Below are 24,507 nucleotides of genomic sequence, written 5' to 3'. Positions count from 1 at the left end.
CATTATCAGTGACAAGTACTTCAGGGAGACAGTGCGTGCAAAATGATAAACGTAACTTCTCAATGGTTGCCCGGGACGTGGTTCCCGCCAGCTTGTGCACTTCAAACTACTTTGAATGGCCATCAATCAATAAGAGGAACATGGACCCCTGAAATGACCGACAAAGTTGGCATGCAGTCCCGTCCACAGCCGGTCTTGCCATTTCCAATGGTTCAGGGGTGCAGTCGGCGGGAGCTTCTGATGCTCTTGCAAACATAGCATTGTTGGGCCACCTTATCAACGCTTGTGTTGAGGCCCCGTCACCATACGTAACTGCATGCCAGCATTTTAATCTTGGACACGCCTGGATGAGCATTGTGGCAGTCTTCCAAGATCAACTCCTGTCCTTTTCCTGGGACGGTTAGGCACGTAGCACACAGCAGGATCTATCCTCTACACTGAACTCAGACAGCTTGGAGAAAAATGCCCTTAACTCGCCTGGAAGCTGTCGATGCTGTCCACGTGCCGGACGTTTGATAGAATCGGGTACGTCAAGGCAAGGAGATGATGAAATTCAGAGTCGTGATTACCTCAACTGTCCTGGGAGTCGATATGGGGCCAGTCAAAAAAAGCAACTGACTCAGTGCGTTTGCATTCACAATTTGAGTCCCCGGTCTATACGGCTAGTAATAAGGCCCAGCGCTGGATTCGTGCAGAAGCAATTGGCGGAATCACCTTATCCTCCTTGAAGAGTCTGAGCAAAGGCTTATGATCCATAACGATAGTAAATTGGTGGCCGTAGACATATTGATGAAAGCGTTTCATGACGAACACCACCACCAGACCTTCCATCACGATCTGCACATACTTCCTTTCCACTGCAGCCAACTTTCGGGAGGTGAAGGCAATCGGCTGTTCCCTTCCATTCTCCATCCGATGGGACAAAACGGCCCCAATACCATAAGGGGAAGTGTTGCATGTGATGAGCAAAGGCTTGGCGGGATTGGATTGGGTCATTAACCCGGAAGAGGACAACTGCTTCTTTACTCAAAAAGCTGTTTGCTGCAGCTGGCCCGGACCCATACGTAATCTTTTTTAGAAGAAGGTGTCAGGGAGCCAACGTGACCACTCCGAGGCCTTGACTGTAGAACTCTTGGTGGAGAGGAAAAATCGACAAATGAACTTTGACCTGCTCTCCACGAGGAAAACAGTGCACCAACTCCGCCAGGCACGGGGGCTCTATACGAACACGGGGACAAAGCCAGCAGCGTGTTGGCGCATCAGCTGAGAAAGCAGGCAGCCACCAGAGTGATTGCACTAATTAGGGATAACAGAGGCATGCTAGAAATGGACCCAGACAAGGTTAACAAAACCTTTGCAAACTTTTACCGGGGACTGTACACCTCAGAGCCCCACCAGGGGACTCGGGGATGAATCAGTTCCTCGATGGACTGGACATGCCAGTCGTAGGGGAGGACAGAAACGGGGTCTGGGAGCACCGCTAGAACTGGGAGAGATCATGAGAGTATAAACTCCATGCAAGTGGAGAAGGCGCCAGGACCAGACGGGTTCCCGGCGGACTTCTACAAAACATTTGCGACAGCACTGCCCCACACCTGCGGGAGATGTTCACAGATTCGCTGGCGAGAGGCATCCTGCCACCTATGGTAGCACAGGCCTCAATCTCGCTAATACCTAAGAAAGACAAAGACCCGACTGAATGTGGTTCATACAGACCCATCTCGCTGCTGAATGTAGATGCCAAAATATTGGCCAAAATCCTAGCCAAAAGGCTAGAAGACTGCGTACCAGAGGTGGACGCAGAGGATCAAACGGGCTTTGTCAAAGGTAGACAGCTAACATCGAACATCAGGCGCCTGCTGAATATGATCATGACCCCATCCAGGGACAGAGCATTTGAGGTGATCATCTCCCTGGACGCAGAAAAGGCCTTCGACAGAGTCAAGTGGAAGTACCTTATAGAGGTGCTGGAGCGGTTCGGGCTCGGAAAAGGATTCACCTCATGGGTGAAACTCCTGTACAATGCTCCCATGGCGAGCGTACGGACAAACAACGCCAGCTCCCAGTACTTCCAGCTGCACAGGGGCACCAGGCAGGGATGCCCGATGTCACCACTGCTGTTCGCCCTAGTGATCGAACCATTAGCGGTCGCTCTCAGAACTGGAAGGGGATCCAAAGAGGAGGCAGAGAGCATAGAGTTTCGCTCTACATGGATGACCTGCTTCTCTACATCTCGGACCCACAAAGCAGCATGGAAGGAATCATCGCGTTCCTGAAAGAGTTTGGTGCCTTCTCGGGCTACAAACTCAACATGACCAGCCTGACTGAGGAAGTCAAAAAGGACCTGCAGAGGTGGACACACTCCCACGAATGCGGACGATCAAAATGAACGTACTGCCTAGATACCTCTTCCTACTAAGATCCATCCTGATCTATATCCCTAAGGCCTTTTTCAACGCATTGGACAAATTAATCATGGCGTTTGTATGGGGAGGAAAGAATGCTAGGATCACAAGGAAGGTCCTACAGAAAACAAAATCCAGGTGAGAGCTAGCCCTCCCAAACCTACAATTCTACCACTGGGTTGCGATGGCGGAGAGAGTGATGGGATGGATAAAGGAGCCAGTGGCTGAGTGACTGTGTGCGGAGGAAGCCTCCAGCAAGGATACCTCCCTCTGGGCCCTCGCCACGGCGGCACTCCCATCACTGCCCAAGAAATACTCCAGCAGCCCAGTGGTGATAGCCACCCTCCAGACGTAGAACCAACTATGGCAGCAATTCGGACTGACCGAAACGTCCGACAAAGCCCCCATCTGCAATAACAACAGATTCACACCAGCACTCACCGACGCCACCTTTAAAAGGTGGAGACAGGACGGGGGGGGGACATTGACAGTCAGGGACCTATACACTGCGGCAGGGTCACAACACTGGAAGAACTGATGCAGAGATTCCAACTAGCTAAAGGCAACAAACTCAGATACCTGCTTAAAAACTTCCTGCAGAAGGAGACAAGGACATACCCGTGACCACCACGACAGACACTATTAGAAGAGCTATTGGATGCAGACATCCTAGGCAGCGGGAATTGGAGTGACATGTATGAACAACTGCTAAAGAGGGCCGACACCGAACTGGACACGACAAGGAGGAAATGGGAGGAAGACTTGGGGATCGAAATAGGGTGGGGACTCTGGAGCGAAGCACTGCACAGGGTCAACTCTACCTCCACATGCACGAGGCTCAACCTAACGCAGCTAAAAGTGCTGCATAGAGCCCACTTGACCAGAACCCGAATGAGCAGGTTCTTCCGGAGGTGGAGGATAGATGTGAACGGTGCCAAGGAGGCCCGGCCAACTACGCCCACATGTTCTGGTCTTGCCCGAGACTTGCTGGGTACTGGACTGCCTTACTCGAGGCAATGTCCAAAGTGGTGGGGATGAGGGTGGAGCCATGCCCAAAAGTGGCGGTCTTCGGGGTATCAAGTCAGCCAGATCTCTTCATGGGGAGGAGAGAGGACGCCCTTGCCTTTGCCTCCCTGATTGCCCTCCATAGAATCCTGCTCGGTTGGCGATCAGCAGCACCACCTAAAGCTGCAGACTGGCTGTCTGGCCTCTCAGAATCTCTCCAAATGGGGAAAATCAAATTCAACATCTGTGGGTCGGAAGAGGGCTTCCACAAAACATGGGAGCCATTCACCCGACTGTTCGTGGCCAATGCATAAATAAATAAATAGCCAGTAGCCAGGAGGAAATAGCCAGGACAAGATAGAAAGAGTAAAGCGAGGGAGAACCGGGGGGGTGGGGGGGGGGGGGGGGTGGTGGTGGGGGGAGGAGCAGGGTGAGGTAGCAAAACCCAGCAAGACAAAATGGGGAGCAGCAGTGAAAAAGGGTGGAAGGAAGGGGGGGTCAAGGAGAGAGGAGTTGGAGCAGCGGGGGAGGGGTATAGGGAGGAATGTATGCTGAGCCAGACGGCGACAGACTGTAAATAGAGAAACCTAAGAAGGAATGTTTGTGACTGTACAATAAATGAAAACGAACAGCAATGTATATAATTTTGAAAATGCCAATAAAAAGATTTTTTTTAAAAAGGGAGCCAGGGTCGAGAGAAACTTTCTGCAATAGTTAATGAGACCAAGGAAAGATTGAAGTTCCGAGGCGTCCGTCGGGGTGGGGGCCTGCTGGATGTCGCACAACCTCTCCGCGATGTAGTGTACACCTGTGGTAGTATGTATTGGGGTTCATGTGGGACTGGAAGCCCTAATGTCATTGGCTGACAGATCCCGGGTCCTGGTTGGCCGTTGACCTCATACTCCGCCCTGAAGGCGAAGTATAAGAAGCCGGTGCCTTCCCCCGCAGGCCAGTTTACTATCGGGCTGCTGGGGAACAGACACGCTTAATAAAGCCTCATCGACTTCACTCTATTCGTCTCACGGAGTCTTTGTGCGCCACAATTTATTAAGCGTGCCTAAAAAGGACTATGGAGCTCAGGATCATTCCAGAATGCCTGAGGATCAGCCCCCACGCAGTGAATGCGGCAGCAGCCTTCAAACACTGGCAGACTTGCTTTGAGGCCTACATCACATCGACCACAGGCCGAGTCTCAGACGAACAAAAACTGCAGGTCCTGCACTCGAGGGTGAGCACGGAGATTTTCACCCTCATTGAAGACACCCGCGATTTCCAGACGGCGTTCACAGCACTGAGAAGTCTCTACGTTCGCCCAGTTAACCAAATCTACGCTCGCTACCAGCTCGCGACAAGACGGCGGCTCCCGGAGGCGACAATGCTGGTGCAAGCACCACCACCACCGCCGGGGCCGAGGCGATCGACACGGACGACCAGACCGCCCGACCGACTCGTGGCGTCGATGTAAAACAAAGATGGACTGTCCAATGAACATTTTGTTTTTCCTATATCCGCTGTAAATAGTTGTAACAGGACGATACTGTCCAATACTGTACTACCATGTAACTGTTCTATCCTCCAAGGACCAGTACTGTAAACCCTTACCACCATACGAAGCATCACCCCGCCGGGTTCATTTTTGACAAGGGGTGAATGTGGTAGTATGTATTGGGGGTCATGTGGGACTGGAAGCCCTAATGTCATTGGCTGACAGATCCCGGGTCCTGGATGGCCGTTGACCTCATACTCCGCCCTGAAGGCGAAGTATAAGAAGCCGGTGCCTTCCCCCGCAGGCCAGTTTACTATCGGGCTGCTGGGGAACAGACATGCTTAATAAAGCCTCATCGACTTCACTCTATTCGTCTCACGGAGTCTTTGTGCGCCACAATACCTTTGTGGTGCATCCGACAGCCAGGGTGTAGACCTTCGCGGTCCACCCGATAGCCAAGGTAGACTACCTCCCTTGTATGGAATATGCACTTCGCTTGCCGTAGGCGGACGTCAGCTTCAGAAAACCACTTCAATCCAGCCTCTAGTTTATCCAAGTGCTCTTGCACAGAGGCTCCCGCGACCAGCACGTCATCTAGGAATCCTCGCCGGATGTTCTCCCTTACGTGCTGAAAAATAGCACGGGCGGAGGACACTCCGAAAGACAGCTGTGTATACTCGTACAGGCACCTCTACGTATTGATAGTGACATACTTGGGCACGATCCTACTCCAGCTGCAAATAAGCGTGGCTCATATTGAGTTTCATGAACGAATGTCCACCCGCAAGCTTTGCGTAGAGATCCTCAATGTGGGGCAGGGGTAGCGATTCAACCGCGAAGCCATGCTTACAGTTAATTTATAGTCCCCGCATTTGCAAACCGTTTTGTCCGCTTCATGACCGGTACCACCGGCGCTGCCCAATCAGTGAACTGGACGGGCTTGATGTTCCTCAAAGACTTCAAACGACCAAGCTCAGTCTCCACCTTTTCCAGCAATGCACAGGGAACCTGGCGGGCCCAGAAATACTGTGGCAGAGCCTCCGGGTCGGCCTGGACTTAACTTGAAGACTGGGCTCCATCACTTCGTCCCAGAATCAAGTCTCACTCTGAAAAAATTAATGCTGCTCCAAATGTAATATCACTGTGGGGCAGCTGGGCTTTGGGTAGGAAAGCTGATAAGCAACTTTTCAGTTGTGGGGGAGGGAGGGTGTGTAAATACGGTGCTCCATAAAATCCAACCCAAAATGTAAAAAGTCCTCCGAGGGAAGATTTGCCAATTGATCTAGTAATGGGGAATGAATCAGAGCAGATAAGAGAAATAAAAGTAAGGGATCATTTAGACAATAGTGACCAGAATACAATATGTTTAGTTTTTATAACATAGAAGGATAAAAGAATGGTGAAATCCAGGTAGGTGGGTTTGAGTAAAGTTGTTTTGGAGGGCTGGAAAGAGAAGTTGCGAAAATGAAGCGGAGAATAATATTGGCAAATAACGATGAGGAACAACGGGAAATATTTTTTTTAATGTTCAACAGAATGCAAGGAAATTCTTTTCTAATAAAAGGAAAGTGGGGGCAGAGTGAAGGTGGTGGGAGGAGGGGGGAACAGAGTGGTGTGTGGTGAACGGATTGCAGTAACCATTCACTATGTATATAACTGTATTGCGCTGTTGCCAATGTGGGCTCCACCTATGGACCATTGTAAGCTATTACCTGTAATGTATCATGTTGGTGCTTTGTGGGCTCCGCCCCCGGCTCCACCCCTTGAGGGGAGGTATAAAGAGCAGTAGCCCTGAAGGCGGCTCTCACTGGCAGGCACTGTTCTAGTTGATTAAAGCCACAGTTTACTTCTACTCTTGGTTTCGTGTGAATTGATGGTCGCACCATGGTAGTTTTGGGGGAGCAGAATAATGGTGGTGGCGGGATGGGGAAGTGAAGTGGTGGTGGGATGGTGGAGACGAGTGGTGGGAATGGGGGAGCGGAGTGGCGGGGGAATGGGGAGCAGAGTGGAGGTGATGCGGGATGGGTGGCAGAGTGGTGGTGGGCGGGTGGAGGGCAGAGTAGTGGTGGCGGAGGGGTGGAGGGGCAGAGTGGTGGTTGGTGGGTGGTGGACAGAGTGGTGGTGGTGGGGGATGGAGGGCCGAATGGTGGTGAGGGATGGAGGGCCAGGGTAGTGGTGGGGGGGGGGTGGAGAGGCAGAGTGGTGGTGGGAGGGTGGAGTGGTGGGTGGGTGGAGTGGTGGGCGGGTGGAAGGCGGAGTGGTGGGCGGGTGGAGGGCAGAGTGGTGGTGGTAGGCGGATGGAGGGCGGAGTTGTGGTGGTGGGTGGGTGGAGGGCGGAGTGGTGGGCGGGTGGAGGGCGGAGTGGTGGTGGGCGGGTGGAGGGTAGAATGGTGGTGGGTGGGTGGAGGGCAGAGTGGTGGTGGTGGGTGGGTGGAGGGCAGAGTGGTGGGTGGGTGGAGGGCGGAGTGGTGGGCGGGTGCAGGGCGGAGTTGTCGTGGGTGGGTGGTGGGCGGAGTGGTGGTGGTGGGTGGGTGGAGGGCGGAGTGGTGGTGGTGGGTGGGTGGAGGGCGGAGTGGTGGTGGTGGGTGGGTGGAGGGCGGAGTGGTGGTGGTGGGTGGGTGGAGGGCAGAGTGGTGGTGGGTGGTTGGAGGGCAGAGTGGTGGTGGTGGGTGGGTGGAGGGCAGAGTGGTGGTGGTGGGTGGGTGGAGGGCAGAGTGGTGGTGGGCAGGTGGATGGCAGAGTGGTGGTGGGTGAGTGGAGGGCGGAATGGTGGTGGTGGGCGGGTGCAGGGCGGAGTTGTGGTGGGTGGGTGGAGGGCGGAGTGGTGGTGGTGGGCGGGTGCAGGGCGGAGTTGTGGTGGGTGGGTGGAGGGCGGAGTGGTGGTGGGCAGGTGGATGGCAGAGTGGTGGTGGGTGGGTGGAGGGCGGAGTGGTGGTGGGCGGGTGGAGGGCGGAGTGGTGGTGGTGGGCGGGTGGAGGGCGGAGTGGTGGTGGTGGGCGGGTGGAGGGCGGAGTGGTGGTGGTGGGCGGGTGCAGGGCGGAGTGGTGGTGGGCAGGTGGAGGGCAGAGTAGTGGGTGGGTGGAGGGCGGAGTGGTGGGCGGGTGGAGGGCGGAGTGGTGGGCGGGTGGAGGGCAGAGTAGTGGGTGGGTGGAGGGTGGAGTGGTGGGCGGGTGGAGGGCGGAGTGGTGGTGGGTGGGTGGAGGGCAGAGTGGTGGTGGTGGGGGATGGAGGGCAGAGTGGTGGTGGGCGGGTGGAGGGCGGAGTGGTGGGCGGGTGGAGGGCGGAGTGGTGGTGGGTGGGTGGAGGGCGGAGTGGTGGGCGGGTGGAGGGCGGAGTGGTGGTGGGCAGGTGGAGGGCAGAGTGGTGGGTGGGTGGAGGGCGGAGTGGTGGTGGGTGGGTGGAGGGCGGAGTGGTGGGCGGGTGGAGGGCGGAGTGGTGGTGGGCAGGTGGAGGGCAGAGTGGTGGGTGGGTGGAGGGCGGAGTGGTGGGCGGGTGGAGGGCGGAGTGGTGGTGGGCGGGTGGAGGGTAGAGTGGTGGTGGGTGGGTGGAGGGCAGAGTGGCGGTGGGGGATGGAGGGCAGAGTGGTGGGTGGGTGGAGGGCGGAGTGGTGGTGGGCAGGTGGAGGGCAGAGTGGTGGTGGGCGGGTGGAGGGCGGAGTGGTGGTGGGTGGGTGGAGGGCGGAGTGGTGGTGGGTGGGTGGAGGGTGGAGTGGTGGTGGTGGGCGGGTGAAGGGCGGAGTGGTGGTGGGTGGGTGGAGGGCAGAGTGGTGGTGGGCGGGTGCAGGGCGGAGTTGTGGTGGGTGGGTGGAGGGCGGAGTGGTGGTGGTGGGTGGGTGGAGGGTGGAGTGGTGGTGGTGGGCGAGTGAAGGGCGGAGTGGTGGTGGGTGGGTGGAGGGCAGAGTGGTGGTGGGTGGGTGGAGGGCGGAGTGGTGGTGGTGGGCGAGTGGAGGTCAGAGTGGTGGTGGGTGGGTGGAGGGCAGAGTGGTGGGCGGGTGAAGGGCGGAGTTGTGGTGGGTGTGTGCAGGGCGGAGTGGTGGTGGATGGGTGGAGGGCGAGTGGTGAGCGGGTGGAGTGGTGGTGGGCGGGTGGAGGGCAGAGTGGTGGGCAGGCGGAGGGCGGAGTGGTGGGCGGGCGGAGGGCGGAGTGGTGGGCGGGTGGAGAGCAGAGTGGTGGTGGTGGGGGATGGAGGGGCAGAGTGGTGGTGGTGGGGGATGGAGGGGCAGAGTGGTGGTGGTGGGGGATGGAGGGGCAGAGTGGTGGTGGTGGGCGGGTGGAGAGCAGAGTGGTGGTGGACATATGGGGTGGCGTTGTGGTGGGTAATCATCAGGACCAGTCAACAAAACACGGGAGAACATCATTAAACCTGAAAGATAGGAAAATAATTGGAAAATGAAGTTTGGCCTATACATATTACTTATTACTTCCAAGATGCAGGTCTAGCTGGAGTAGGCCCAGTAGGCTCTCGAGTCTTCTCCACCATTCAATATTTTTATGGCTGATGTGATCATCACGTCAGGTCCACTTTCCTGTCCCTCTGAGAAGGTGCCAGCAACAACATTCCGATTTACAGCTTGTGTCAAAGAAATCTCATGACTGTCCAGAGATAGTCTTAGTGCTGAGCAATGTGAAGTTCAGTTCAGAGCCAGCATTCTCTAAAAACATACTTTGTTTATTCTTCACTCATTATTATTTAATTCCATCCAAAGAGCATTGGCTTTTTGTGGCACCCAATAGAGAAGGCACTACAAAACTCAATTTTCCCATATTTCTGTCGCAAAACCTACCTTGTAGCCCTGATGACCGTTTTCAATGTTGGGATTAAATCTTCCATGAGGTCAGCTTGGTAACCCTTGTCCTCAGGCTCCTGGTCCACCTCGGCAGCAGCATCTGTATCACAATGTTAAATGTTGGAGTTTAACTTGGAAACAAAATTTATAATAATCTGCTCTCTCCATTCATGATGCCGCTAGCTGACCCCGAATAGGTGAAACATTCTCCCTCTACCAGCAGCTCGGAGGCATTAATGGGATAACAGAGATGGTAAAAAAATCCAAGTAAAAGTATCATCTCCGATTAGAAACATAGAATCATAGAAAATAGGAACAGGAGGAGGCCATTCGGCCCTTAGGAGGAGGCCATTCGCCGCTCAGGATGAGGCCATTTGGTCCTTAGGAGGAGGCCATTCGCCCCTCAGGAGGAGGCCATTCGCCGCTCAGGATGAGGCCATTTGGTCCTTAGGAGGAGGCCATTCGCCCCTCAGGAGTAGGCCATTCGGCCCTTAGGAGGAGGCCATTCGCCCCTCAGGAGTAGGCCATTCGGCCCTTAGGAGGAGGCCATTCGCCCCTCAGGAGGAGGCCATTCACCCCTCAGGGGGAGGCCATTCGGCCCTTAGGAGGAGGCCATTCGGCCCTTAGGAGGAGGCCATTCGCCCCTCAGGAGGAGGCCATTCGGCCCTTAGGAGGAGGCCATTCGCCCCTCAGGAGGAGGCCATTCGGCCCTTAGGAGGAGGCCATTCGCCCCTCAGGAGGAGGCCATTCGCCGCTCAGGATGAGGCTATTTGGTCCTTAGGAGGAGGCCATTCGCCCCTCAGGAGGAGGCCATTCGCCGCTCAGGAGGAGGCCATTTGGCCCTTAGGAGGAGGCCATTCGCCCCTCAGGAGGAGGCCATTCGCCCCTCAGGAGGAGGCCATTCGCCCCTCAGGAGGAGGCCATTCGCCGCTCAGGAGGAGGCCATTCGCCCCTCAGGAGGAGGCCATTCGCCGCTCAGGAGGAGGCCATTCGCCGCTCAGGAGGAGGCCATTTGGCCCTTCGGAGGAGGCCATTCGCCGCTCAGGAGGAGGCCATTTGGCCCTTAGGAGGAGGCCATTCGCCCCTCAGGAGGAGGCCATTCGCCGCTCAGGAGGAGGCCATTTGGCCCTTAGGAGGAGGCCATTCGCCCCTCAGGAGGAGGCCATTCGCCCCTCAGGAGTAGGCCATTCGGCCCTTAGGAGGAGGCCATTCGCTCCTCAGGAGGAGGCCATTCGCCCCTCAGGAGGAGGCCATTCGGCCCTTCGGAGGAGGCCATTCGCCCCTCAGGAGGAGGCCATTCGGCCCTTAGGAGGAGGCCATTCGCCCCTCAGGAGGAGGCCATTCGGCCCTTAGGAGGAGGCCATTCGCCCCTCAGGAAGAGGCCATTCGCCCCTCAGGAGGAGGCCATTCGCCCCTCAGGCGGAGGCCATTGGGCCCTCAGGAGGAGGCCATTCGCCCCTCAAGAGGAGTCCATTCGCCCCTCAGGAGGAGGCCATTTGGCCCTCAGGAGGAGTCCATTCGCCCCTCAGGAGGAGGCCATTCAGCCCTTCGTGCCTGTTCCGTCATTCATTATGACCATGGCTGTCATCCAACTCAATAGCCTAATCGCACTTTCTCCTTTCATCCCCTTCGCCCTGCTATACTTAACTGCTCCTTGAAAACATACTTCCTGAGATAATGAATTCCGCAGGTCGACCACTCTCTGGGTGAAGAAATTTCTCCTCACCACTATCCTAAATGGTCTACACCGTATCCTCACACTGTGACCCCTGGTTCTGGACACACCCACCATTGAGAACATCCTTCCTGCATCTACCCTGTCCAGTCCTGTTAGAATGTTATAGGTTTCTATGAGATCCCCCCTCATTCCTCTGAACCCCAGTGAATACGATCCTAATCGACTCATATGTCAGTCGCGCCATCCCAAAGAATCAGTCTGGTAATCCTTCACTGCACTCCCTCTAGAGCAAGAACATCCTTCCTCAGATAAGGAGACCAAAACTGCACCCAAAATTGCAGGTGTGGCCTCACCAAGACCCTGTATAATTGTAGCAAGACATCCCTGCTCCTGTACTCGAATCCTCTCACTATGAAAGCCAACATACCTTTTGCCTTCTTTACTGCCTGCTGCATCTGCATGCTTACCTTCAGTGACCGGTGTACGAGGTCTCGTTGCACATTCCCCTCTCCTAATCTATGGCCATTCAGATGATAGTCTGCCTTCTTGTTTTTGCTACCGAAGTGGATAACCTCGCATTTCTCCAAATTATACTGCTTCTGCCATTCACTTGCCCTCTCACTCAACTTGTCCAAATCACACTGAATGAATATTGGCCATTGAGCAGGATGACATTTTCCTCTCATATTAAGGCTGGTCCTTAAAGATCAGGATGGCCTCATCTTAAATTCCTCTTCTGTACTGGATTAGCCAGGAAACTATCATTATTTCAAGCTTGCAAGGGGGAAGCTTAGCCAGGGTTCACATTTACATTCACTGGCTTAACGCAATTCAGTTCAATTCCAGTTCGAATAGAAACATTAACTCTGGGCGGAGTTTTATCAGTTGGAATTCCCGCAGTTGGAATTTTCCAGTCCCACCCAAGTCACGTACTTTTGAATGATTCTCCACATTCTCTGTGGCCGCGAAATTCCCCCCCCCCTCCATGTTCTTCTTTCCATAGACCTTGCCAGATCTGATGTACATTTCCAACATTTTCTGTTTTTAATTGGTACTTTGCCTTATTGTTTTTTGAGGTATTCTACTCAAAGTAGCTGCTATGTTTGCCTACATAACAAAGCTCATGGCACTCCGTTGGGGGCATATTTCCAAGGCTCCTAGGGGCTGGTTTTAAGGCATGGGGGTAAAAGGTCAGGAAAATATGGAAATAATGAGCTGGACCGGTTTACTGACAAGTTCCAGCTTCTGTCCACTTTTCCTGGCAGTCGGCCAAATGCTACGCCGGCAAAGTAACCACATGGCGGCTGCAGACAGCTAACTGTGGTTATGTAGGAACAGTTAAGAGATACTTTCCCAGGACAATTAAATTTTAACAATGACTTATGGGACCCATATAGTTTGCAGGATTCTCCGTCTGTGGGATCCACTGCTTCGCTGGCAGCACACACACGCTCACGGGTTTCCCGACGGCATGAGGTGGCCACAATGGGAAACCCCATTGGCTGGCTGCAGGAACGGAGAATCCCGCTGCCGATGGGGGCTCGCCGCACTGGAAAATGGGGCTGGTGAGGCGGTGAATCCCACCCAGTGTCTCTCGTCAACTCACAGGAGGCGAGTCACTTTGGCAGGAATAGAAAGGCAGTGTGCTGTTTAAATGGAGAGAAATTGCAGAACTCCCTGGTACAGAAGGATCTGGGTGTCCTGGTACTTGAATCACAAAAAGTTAGTATGCAGGTACAGCAAGTGACTAGGAAGGAAAATGAAATGTTGGTGTTTATTGTAAAGGAAATGGAGTATCAAAGGAGAGATATTTTACTGCAGCTGTACAGGGCCTTATTGAGGCCAAATCTGGAATATTGGTCAGAATTCTTCAGCCGTTGGAATCCTCTTTTCCCACTGTCAGCGTACCACCACCTACGGGTTTCTGGCAGCGTGCGGTGGCTACAATGGGAAATCCCATTGACAAGCGATGAGAAGAGGGAATCCCGCTGCAAGAGAGCACTGCACCGCCGGGAAACACGCAGCTGGGGGTACCGGAGAATCCTGCCCATTGTGTAGAGTTTTGGTCTCCTTATGTGGAAAATTAGATAATTGCATTAGAATCACTTCAAAGAAGGTTCACCCAGCTCACTCCTGAGAGAGGAAAGTAAGAAGTCTTACAACACCAGGTTAAAGTCCAACAGGTTTGTTTCGAATCACTAGCTTTCAGAGCACTGCTCCTTCCTCAAGTGAATGAAGAGGTGGGTTCCAGAAACATATATATAGACAATGTCAATGACGCAAGACGATACTTTGAATGCAAGTCCTTGCAGGTAATTAAGTCTTTACAGGTCCAGACGAAGAAACTGGAGAGAGGGATAATCGCAGTTTAAAGAGGTGTGAATTGTCTCAAGCCAGGACAGTTGGTAGGATTTCACAAACCCAGGCCAATGGTGGGGGTGAATGTAATGCGACATGAATCTAAGGTCCCGGTTGAGACCGTGCTTACGTGTGCAGAACTTGGCTATAAGTTTCTGCTCGGCGATTCTGCGTTGTCGCGCATCCTGAAGGCCGTTTTGGAGAAGGCTCACCCGAAGATCAGAGGCCTGAGAGAGGGACTAACCTTATGAAGAAAGGTTGAACAGGTTGGGCCTGTTTTGGGCCTATTTGAGTTCAGGAGAATGAGAGGTGATCTGATCACCCATAAGATCCTGAGGGGATTTCATAGGATGGATAACAGGAGAATGTTTACTCTTATTCTGGAGACGAGAATGTTTCTTCTTGTTGGGGAGACTAGAACTAGGGGCCACTGTTTAAGAATAGGAGATTCCGGGCAGCACGGTGGCACAGTGGGTAGCACTGCAGCCTCACAGCGCCGAGGGCTTAGGTTTGATCCCGTCTCTGGGTCACTGTCCGTGTGGAGTTTGCACATTCTCCCCGTGTTTGCGTGGGTTTCGCCCCCACAACCCAAAGATGTGCAGGGTAGGTGGATTGGCCACGCTAAATTGCCCCTTAATTGGAAAAATGAATTGGGTACTCTAAATTTATTTAAAAAAGAATTGGAGATTCCCCTTTGAGATAAGAAAAAATATCTTCTCTGAGGGTCGTGAGACTGCGGAATTCTCTTCTTCAGTGGACCAGTGGGTCATTGAATTTATCCCAGGCTGAGTTAGATGGATTTTTGACAGATAAGGGAGTCAAGTGTTAAGGGGGAGCAGACAGGAAAGTGGAATTGAGACCACAACCATGTCAACCATGATCTTATTGAATGGTGGAGCAGGCTTCAAGAGGCAAATGGCCTACTCTTGTTCCAAAGTCCTCGGTTCCTAGAGTGCAGAACAGAAGTGCGTGAAAGAGAGATGAACTTTAAATGACGGAAATGTAAAGACTGAGGTCACTCAGAGGCATTAGCCTGCCACTGCAGTAGTATTCCGTTGATACGTGCTGTCATGGGTGGTGCCCGGGGTGACGAGTCGCCTGCTGGTTCCTTCACAACCTCTTGCGTCCATTAAGCTCTGCCTGCTCCTCCCTCTTGTGCGCCAGTCTCTTCATCCGCACTTTCACGGCAACCGCAGTGAAGGCTGTGGGTCATCCTTTAAATGGTGTGTGCTGAGTTGGCCTCCCGCCTCCTCAACACACCCACCATCCTGAATTGGAGGGAGAGCCCAGAGGCAGATTCTTAATTAGACTCCTTCCAGGAGGCACACTACTTTCATCTCCAGGTCATGGACCTAGAAATTATCATTCCCCATTTAAAAACTAAGATGGCAAAATTCAGCCTCTTGTCTCTGAAGCACTTTGAGATATTTCTGAGAGATATCATAAAGCATTTTACAAATATAAATTCAAACCTTCCTTGGCTATCCAATTAAAAGCTATGCAAATGACTTCTGGAAACTTGAGGAAAATGAAACATTTCATAGTACCTTCTGAGCTCTGTCTGAAGCCAAAGGCTTTAATCCGGACTGCAGCTCGAAGGTCACTGAAACCCAAACTCTTCTGGTCCTTTGAAGGACTATCCTCTACTCCATCTGTGTTCAGAGGTGTAAAAAGCTTGCTCTTTACATTGGCACCTCTGGGACCAGCGATACGAACACGTTCCAAGAGGCTCAGCTTCTGACTGGAATGAAAAACAAATACAGTGGAATGCTTTTAAAGTATTTATTATTTAACATTCTCCCATGGAAACAGTGTGGCACTGACTTCCCAAAGATGTTAGTCATGGCTCAGTGGTAACACTCTGACCTCTGAACGAGAAGGGGGTGGGTTCAAGTGTAACTCCAGAGACTTCAGCACATTATCAAGGCTAACAATCCAATTTGGCACTGAAGGAGGGCTGCAGTGTCAGAGGTGATGACTTCTGGAATGGACATGAACCTGAGGGTCTATCTACCTTTTTAGGTTGATCCCATTGCACTATCTTGAAGAAGAGAACGGGAGCTCTCCCAAGAGTCCTTACCAAAACCACTAAAAATAAGGTTACCTTACTATTGTCACATTTATGTTTGTTCTGCTTGTTACGACATCCTGAGCTAGTTAATTCCAGTCCCACGGGGCCTGGAGTCCCAACACAAATGAATTAACCAATAATTTGCATATCGTTTCTGAGATCTTGCTGCTCCAATGACTTACAGGCTTTGTGAGTGAAACACAGAAAAACTGTTTATTTGTCACAGCAATAGAGATAAAGTCATGCGATGATTATCATAGAATATTGGCCAGTTAATCTATTACTCCCTGTTTTATCGCCCCACCCTCTACCAAAACACACACAAGCCAGACACGCACAAGGAGAAATGGAAAGGGGTAAAATGATAGGGATTAAAATGGAAGAAAGAGAAATGAGTGTACTGGTTGCTGATATTGAAATTGTTCTAGCCGGCTATCTTCCCAGGTCGCAGAGTGTTGAAACTACCAGTTGGATTGGTAACAAAGTTCTTCCGGTTGGAGCATTCAGGCAGACTTACAGGCTGTGGGATCCCCTCTGGGGGGGTAATTTTAACTTGTGTTAACCTGGGTCTTTGCACAGAAGATCCACCTCAGATCTGTTTAATTCTGATTTGCTTCCACCTCCACCAGAGTAACTATCAGCCTCACTGAGATATGACTAGAGATCTCCAAATGAGAGTTTGAAAAGGGTTTTCAAACAACGCACCCTGCCTGGAGTTGATGGATTGGTAAGATTACTTGTCTCCACTTAAGCTCAGCTCCCAGCTTGGATTATTAATCGTACTTGATGCCCAGTTTCCCTAGAATTCTACCAGCTTGGCTGATGAGAAAACAAAGTCTCCAACCAGAGAGAGTTTACCCACTGAGAGAGATTCCAAAATAACTTTCTTCAGCTCTGTGTTCAAAACAAAACTAAAACTCCTGAGAATAAGCCTGCCTTTGCAGAACATTCTTGAACCGTAAAACACTAATCAGCATCGAGTGTTAGTTAAGACCCGGGAATTTAAATTAGCATGCTGACTGCCAGTCAAGTCCATCAAAAGTTGTCATCAATGAGGCCAGACCAAACAGCACATCTCACCGGGGGTTTCCTGAGGCCAGACCAAACAGCACATCCTGTCGGGCGTTTCCTTTTTTTTAAATTAAAGGAGAAATCCATCTTAAAGGCATAGGCCCCAGTAATTGGCCAGGTACACAAATTATAAAAGTCAAAATAGTGGAAAATAAAGGGAATAAACAAGGTACAAACAGCAATTTACAGGAGGATTCTTACATGTCTTAATTGTTTGACACATTTCCTGCAACAATGGCTACACTTAACACTTTGGGATACCCTGAGGTCATAAGATGTGCACTATACTATAAATGCAAGTCATTTTCTTTTAGTTTTCTGGAGAGTTGAGTAGTTCTAAAGTAATGCTATTTTCCTAACTCTTAGAACTTATTGATCAAAAGCTACAGCTCACTCTCAAAAAATCCAATATGAGTGGAAATTACACTGTGTGGTGATGTGACTAGAGCATCCTGCATTTTTATCATGAATAAAACCACACGTGTGTGAACATTTTGAAACAACTGAATGTATTTGTAGTCTTGTTTCTGTTACTCCTTTCCCCCAATACATAACATGAAAGGGTATTCTGAATGGGTCTGTGGTGAATGTGTTATGAAGCAAATTATCACCAATAATGGATTTACTGGCTTAGTTCAAAAACAGCATAAAAGATAAAAGAGACACTTTGGTAATAAAATCTGAAGCCAATACATGGGTTCTCATGATTTGGGTTATTTACTGTGAAAATTACAACTGTTCCATCACCTGGTCACTTAATCTTTCATGACATGAAAACCCCACTGTATGTGTAAACTACCCATATTTTGAACTAGCTGGCACTATTTCTCTATCACTATGCTGATGTAATAGTTGATAAAGAGAAATGGTGAAGAACAGATGAGGAATTTTTCAAAGTATTTGGAGTTTGTGAAAGGAAACAAAAGACAAGGGCTGGGATTCTCCAGTATCCAGCGTGGCGGGCCGTACTGGCGGCAAGGAGTGGCGTGAACCACTCCGGCATCGGGCCGCCCGGAAGGTGTGGAATCCTCCGCACCTTCGGGGGCTAGGCCAGCGCTGGAGTGGTTGGCGCCACGCCAACCGGCGGCAAAGGGCCTCCGCCGGTTGGCACAGGTTGGCGCATGCGCAGGAGCGCCAGCGTGTTCCCAGAAACGCTGGCGTTTCCTACGCATGCACAGGGGGTTTCTTCTCCCTGCCGGCCATGGCGGAGCTTTACACAGGCCGGCGGGGAGGGAAAGAGTGCCCCCAGGACACAGGCCCGCCCGCAGATCGGTGGGCCCCAATTGCGGGCCAGGCCATCGTGGGGGCCCCCCCCCAGGGCCGGATTCCCCCACGCCCCCTCGAGGACTCTGCAGGCCACCCTCAGAGCCAGGTCCCGCCGGTACGGACCTGGTCTAATCCACGCCTGCAGGACTGGCCGAAAATGGGCGGCCGCTCGGCCCATTGGGGACTGGAGAATCGCTGCGGGGGCCACTGCCAACGGCTCCCGACCGGCGCGGCGCGATGCCCGCCCCCGCCAAAAAAACGGCGGGGCGTCGGAGAAACCCGCCCAAGAGAATACAAAGGTTTTACTTATACGTTAGAAAAACAGTCAAAAGATTTGTGGGAGGGGAAGACAGGACATATACAAAGGAATGGAAGAGGATTTATTGAATGCCACACAATAGGGCAAATAACATTTAACTCCACTTAAACTCCACTCTACCCACTCCTTCTGAAGCTTTTGACGTGCTTTAACCACCGCGTTGCACACGTCACAGATCAGGGCACCACCTAGTAAATAGCAGGAAATGCTAAAATCGAGATTCGCACCGGGTGCGGACCAGTTTGCAATTTACCAGGCCCGCTCCCGATGGCGAGTTCAGCTCTCACCCAAAAATGGCGAGCATATCATTAACTCTCATTTGTATTCATTTCAATTTCATTGGCAGAACATAACTGCTCCCCAGTGAGAAATCACATGGGTGTTTTCGTACTCCTTTTCAAAAATGTGAAGCTGGCACAATGGCTGCTGAGGGGCACTGAGGAGGTGAGTAGCCCTTTCCATTTTCCAGCATGCAGCTCGAGGGCACAGGAGCTGCTGTCCCAGAGCTCAGGGGCTGAGAGGGGAGGGGAGGGCAAATCCCTCAGGGGGGTTGCGCTTGGTTGGGGGGGGGGGGGACGGAAGCGTTCTAGGTCGGGAGTCACACGTGGCCGGGGGTGGGAGGGGTGAGGGGTTTATCGTCTGTGAGGCTTTCAGGCCATAACAGGGGCAACTACAGCTGCAGTCTGTCTGTCCTACCAAATACTTCCAAGTCAGAGCTCTGCTCTTGGTTCTTTGCTGAAAGCCACTTTAACTCCCTTTGTCTGTGAGCAGCCTTTAGCTTCACAGCTGAAGGTTATTGCAAATGAGGAATTGGCCTCCTCAACTTTCAAGTGGCTTCTCAGGTGCACACATGCCATGTCTCAGAAGATTTCAATCAAACTTTGATGCCTGAACAGTGTGCCTGAACTCGAGGAGCATCAGCACCATAGAGGCAGCTGCAAACAATCAAACACTAAAGAGCAGGGCTTCAGTACTGGGGATCTTCGTGCAACTAAAGGGTAGGTTTGTGGATCAGGGGAGGACACCTGAGCACAGCTTGCCTAATGTTCCCATCAGAGGACTAGGGTCTGGGATCTGGGGGCTCCTGATGTGGACGGGATGTGAGTGTGCAGAGCAAAGTTTGCTAGCACAACTAGCTCGCTGGATGGCACTCTGAAAGAAGGCAAGACACATAACAGTGGGGGAAGCTTAGAGGATTTGAGGGTCCCGGATGGAAGCCTGAACTGATTGTTGGTCTATCTCCTTCTCCAATTCCTTCGCGTTGCTGGTGGAAGCTGAGGCGGGCAGACACCGGAGAAGGCAGCAGCGACGATTCAGGCTTGAGGCGGCACCCCAAGTGCGGGGGGCCGCCTATCACACCAAGGAGGAACCCAGAGGGGGAGGCCAGTAACTTGATTGCAGAGTTAATGTCAGCCTACTTGTGACACGAATAAAGATTATTGTTACTAAAGGTATACCGGCGCCGTTGGTCTTTCGATGAGATGACGGACAGCATGTGCCACAGGAGATTCTACCTAAACAAAGAGTTAATGCGGCACCAATGCCATGTCCTCGCGGACCTGGCATGCTGTGGAAGAGGAGGACACTCTCCTGATGGCTGTGAAGGTCACCACAGCCCTCAGCTTTTGTGTAACTGGCTTATTCCAGGGCTCAGCGGGGACCTGTGCAACATATCGCAAGCTGCAGCTCACAGGTGCATCCGGGAGGAGACGTTTGCCCTATATGCCCGGCATCCAACCACATCATCTTTGAGCCGGACAACGCCTACCAAGATGCCCGGACTGCAGGATTCTCCATCATCGCCTTGGTGCCCCAGGTCCAGGGGGCAATAGATGGCATGAATGTTGCCTTGCGTGCACCGGGGGCATCAGGAAGTGCCCTTTATTAACAGGAAGGGGTTTCACTCACTGAATTTTCAGACTGCGTGCGAACATCGCCTCTGTATCATGCACATGTGTGCCCACTACCCAGGGAGCCTGCATGACCGTTACATCCTGGGGCACTCGGAGATCCCCGGCGTCTTCGAGGAGCCTCCAAAATAACGGGCAGACTCTTAGGGGACAAGGGGTACCCACTGAGTTCTTGGCTGATGTCGCCGGTGTGGAGGGCTGAGACCAAGGTGGAGACCTGACATTAAGAAGCCCATGCTGCCACCCGTGCTATCGTTGAGTGGTGCATCGGACTGCTCAAAATGTACTTCCGTTGCCTGGACAACTCTGGTGGTGCACTGCAGTACATCACCCAGAGGGTCTCCCACTGTGTGGTGGTCTGCTGTGCCCTCCACAGTCTGGCACACGGCGGGGCAACATGCTGGAGGAGGGAGAGGAGAGACATGCAGTCTCGTCTGAGGAGGAGGAGGCGAACCAGGAGGGGATAGTGTACAAACCAAGGGATGATCCCGCAGTAGGAGCTGGAGGATGGAGAACAGGTGACGGCAAGGGTCCGGCATGCCCGGAGGATCAGGGAGGCCCACATCATCGCCTGATTCTCAAAGGATGAGGCTTTGTCCGTCAGCTCACCCCTCTCCCCCATTACCCCCCTCCATTTAACGACCCGCCCACCCATGCCCGACAGACCTGTTCGACCCTCCCAGGGTCTGTGTAACATCACCCCAGAGTGGATGGGACTGTGTCGGCAGGAGATGATCACTCGCTATGATGTAATCTCTGGTGCTCCTCAGTTTCTGCCAAAGACTGACTCCTGTCTTTCTGCTGACAGCAGGTTGACACTCACCATCTGAACGGGGTCTACAGTGGGGGCATTTGATCTTGGACCACTGTGCCCGGGAGGTGTGGTTGGGGGGAGCAGAGCTTAATAGAGAGTGGGGGTGCAGGTAAGCCTGCTGTGAAGATTAACATTACAGAGGCTGCACATGTATCTGGGGTAACATGTATTAATCGTGAACATTTGACATTTCCATTCCCCCGAGCTACAGATAGTGACCGCCCCCCCCCCCCCCCCCCCCCCCCCCCACTCCCGCCCCCAGTGCCCACTCAGTGCTCCTCACTCTTCTTCATCTTTCATGGTCTACTGTTACACCTGGGTGTGTCCCCAGGATGCACATCAGAGGAGGACACAGCCAGCTGCTTTCCACGCTCTGTTGCCTTTGATGCCTTTGGCAGACGTTCTGTAGAAAGACTGGAGCTAGAGGGCCCCGACCGGCTTGCCAGTGTCATGGGTGTCACCGTGCCAGCCTGTTCTGCCCGCTAACCTTGAGATGTGCTGGTGTCAGGAGAAGGAGGGGATTCGGAAGAACTGAACACTGCTATAGTTTTCTTTGAGGCAGGCGCCGGGTTGACCTCCAAAGCTTCCTCCTCTCTGTTGGTGCCCGTAGGGCCCTGATGGTCTCCATGGGATGGAGGGCCAGCAAGAGTGAGCTCAGGAAGCCTCGGAGTCATCTAGAGTTGCCTGTCCTTGCGGCTCCCCATTGTCTGCAACATGGTTTTGACGCCCTCAGTGACGGTCCTCAGTGACTGGGCCATGATTTGAAGTGCCGAAGCAACATTCACCTGCGTCTGGGACATGATGTCAAGGCCCTCAGCCATGGTCATCACAGACTGAGCCATGCCTTGGGCACCACAACTCATGGCGTTGACCTTGTGCTGCAGGCTTTCCACAGTGGTCGCCACCCTAGCAGTGTTGGCATTGGTGCCACACAATGTTGACAAAATCTCCTGCTCCCGTAGCCTTTGGAACTCCTCCAATCGACTATGCAGCACTGGAATGTTGCTGACACCCCTCCTGAATGTCACTGCTGTGTCCTACCATCTGCATCAACTCTGGGAGAACCTTGTCCAGAGGTTTGGTATCTGACTGGGACCCAGCTGGGTCATGGGATCCAGGAGACCTCTGACTGCTGTCTTCCCTGGATGTTCCTGCCTCCACCTGATGTGCATCATCACTTGTGTGGTGCTCACCAGATTGTGCCCCAGAAGCACACCGAGGTGTGTGTCTCTGCACTGGTGGAAGGTGGGATGGCAGCTGTGATGCCTCGATGATGGTCTCCTCGGAGCTCTCCTCCGAGGTGGTCTCTTGGGTTGGGGGGGGGGGGGGGGGGGGGGGGTGAGAAATAACCCCTGAAGGCCCGGCCTCGTAAGATGGAAATCCTATTAGGTGGCACCTCATCGGCAACTTTAATAAAAGTCATGACATGATGGCAAGGTCAGAAAAAAATTAGGGGTGCAATTTAGCGGACTTGGCACACCCAACTTGGTGTCGGGACCAGGCCGTTGAATCTTATGAGAGGTACCTTGCGAGATTTGAGAGGCCCGAACATCTCGCGTGATTCAACAGATTCTCGCAACATGTCACGATCTGAATCCCCCTGGGTGAGATCCAGATCTGAATATTGAAATCAGCATAATTGCTCATTGAAATACACAAGTGCCGATTCACCGGTCACACCATGAAGACCTCACAAGGTCGCCTTTTAGTACTGGTCCCCACGAACGTAGACCAGTTATAATGGTATCTGGGGAAGTCTCTCAGGCTATTGGAGACCCCCGGGTGGTTGGGGACAGGGCAGGGTGGCACTCTGACACTCCCTCTGGCAGATGAGCACCTTAGCGCTGCCAGTCTGGCACCCTAGTAGTGTTGCCCAAGTGTCCTGGCAGTGAGGTGCCAGGTTGACACTGCCAGGGGTCAGGTCCAGGGGAGACTTTCCAGGTATAGGGGTATGGTAAGTGACCAGGATCTGGGCCGAATTTATCGTGAGCAAGGCAGAGTCAAAGCAAAAATAATTTTAAAAAGCTGCCTTGAAAATTGAAGCAGAGATTATGGCAGGCGTCATCGGGTGTTGCTGAAAATTAAATGGAATAAAAAGCACCAACACTATTACTCTGTGGTGTGTTCCACCTCAAGCTGTCTCCCTTTCAATATCTTTGTGGTGCAGCTTTGGAAAACTGCGGGAAAGCTTTTACAGTGGCAATCATGCCACTGTAGCAGAAAGAAGGTCAAAGTGCCATTTTTGAATAGCTACAAAATTCCCCAGTTTGAACTGCGATACAGCTAACCCACTATCTGAATTCAGAATGTTTAAACATTGTACAGAGCTTTGGGGTGGAATTTTATAGCCCCTCTCGCCAGTGGAATCTTGAACATTTTGCTGCATTTTATGACCCCTTGCCCAGCCCCCCCCCCCACCCCCCCCACCCCCACCCCTCCCCCGGTGATGGGCCTGTAAAATTCCACCCATGGTTTCTCGATTCAGGTGTGGCCCGAACCAGACAAGCAAAACATTAAGTTTTGCCCAACAGGAATGAAAGCCTACACAGGCTGAATACATTAGGATTAACAGAAGAGCTAAAGGATCCCAAAAACGTATGGGCACCATTAGAAGATTGGTTTAGAATGAAGTGAACCTTCTTTATTCCTCACCGACAGTTTATGATATATCGTCACTAGCCTGAAGAATCCACAGATAACTTCATCAGCAGCTACAGAGAAAAGGCTACTTATTGTTATTTTTTAGAAGCAGAGCAAGCAGGCAGGACTGTTGAGTTGGTGATCACATCCACTCCCGTGGAAGTTTTCAATTAAGATCTTCTAGACAATGTGTAGCATCTAAGGCTACTCAAGAATGGATGTAAATACGAAGTGATTATTGCAGATCGATATAGCTTATAACTCCTATGTACAACCATGATTGTTAACACATTTACTAGAAGCAACCAAACCTGGCAACACATATGGCAAGTGTGGGCTCCCTCATGCACCAAGAAAATGCCCAGCAGTTCATCGGTTCTGTAAGGCAGAAAGGGTCATTGGCAGTGGCAGTGCACTAGAGCAAAGGCTGATGCAGCTACAGAGAACTGTACACTAATCCAAACAGATTATACAGGTACTTACAAGCAACAAAAATAACCATCTGGTATCCTGTCAGAAACATATACGTGAGGTGACTGACAAACCAGAAAATGATGATGAAGTGCATGATGGGATGAAGATCAGTGAGCACATATTTCACACCATTATTCTTGCATAACACATAGGTGCCTTCACACTGTCAGAAGTGTTTGTCAAGATTCAAATCATATTCCCTAAGTAGCCTGGTAACTATTTGC

General features: G+C 52.2%; 1 protein-coding gene across 3 annotated transcripts in view; it reads right to left on the bottom strand.

Moving 5' to 3' along the window:
- kcnq3 (potassium voltage-gated channel, KQT-like subfamily, member 3) overlaps positions 1 to 24,507 on the bottom strand; it is a 609,891-nt gene that overhangs the window by 27,329 nt on the left and 558,055 nt on the right. For all 3 annotated transcript variants that reach the window (XM_072467851.1, XM_072467853.1, XM_072467852.1), the window contains 2 exons: positions 15,266 to 15,459; positions 9,680 to 9,782 (listed from right to left, as the gene is read on the bottom strand). In XM_072467851.1, the coding sequence (XP_072323952.1) occupies positions 9,680 to 9,782; positions 15,266 to 15,459 (297 nt within the window). The remainder of the gene's footprint in view (positions 1 to 9,679; positions 9,783 to 15,265; positions 15,460 to 24,507) is intronic.

Source organism: Scyliorhinus torazame, chromosome 11 (genome assembly GCF_047496885.1).
Source record: "Scyliorhinus torazame isolate Kashiwa2021f chromosome 11, sScyTor2.1, whole genome shotgun sequence".
Lineage (NCBI taxonomy): Eukaryota > Metazoa > Chordata > Chondrichthyes > Carcharhiniformes > Scyliorhinidae > Scyliorhinus > Scyliorhinus torazame.
This window is presented reverse-complemented; position numbering and strand designations above follow the sequence as displayed.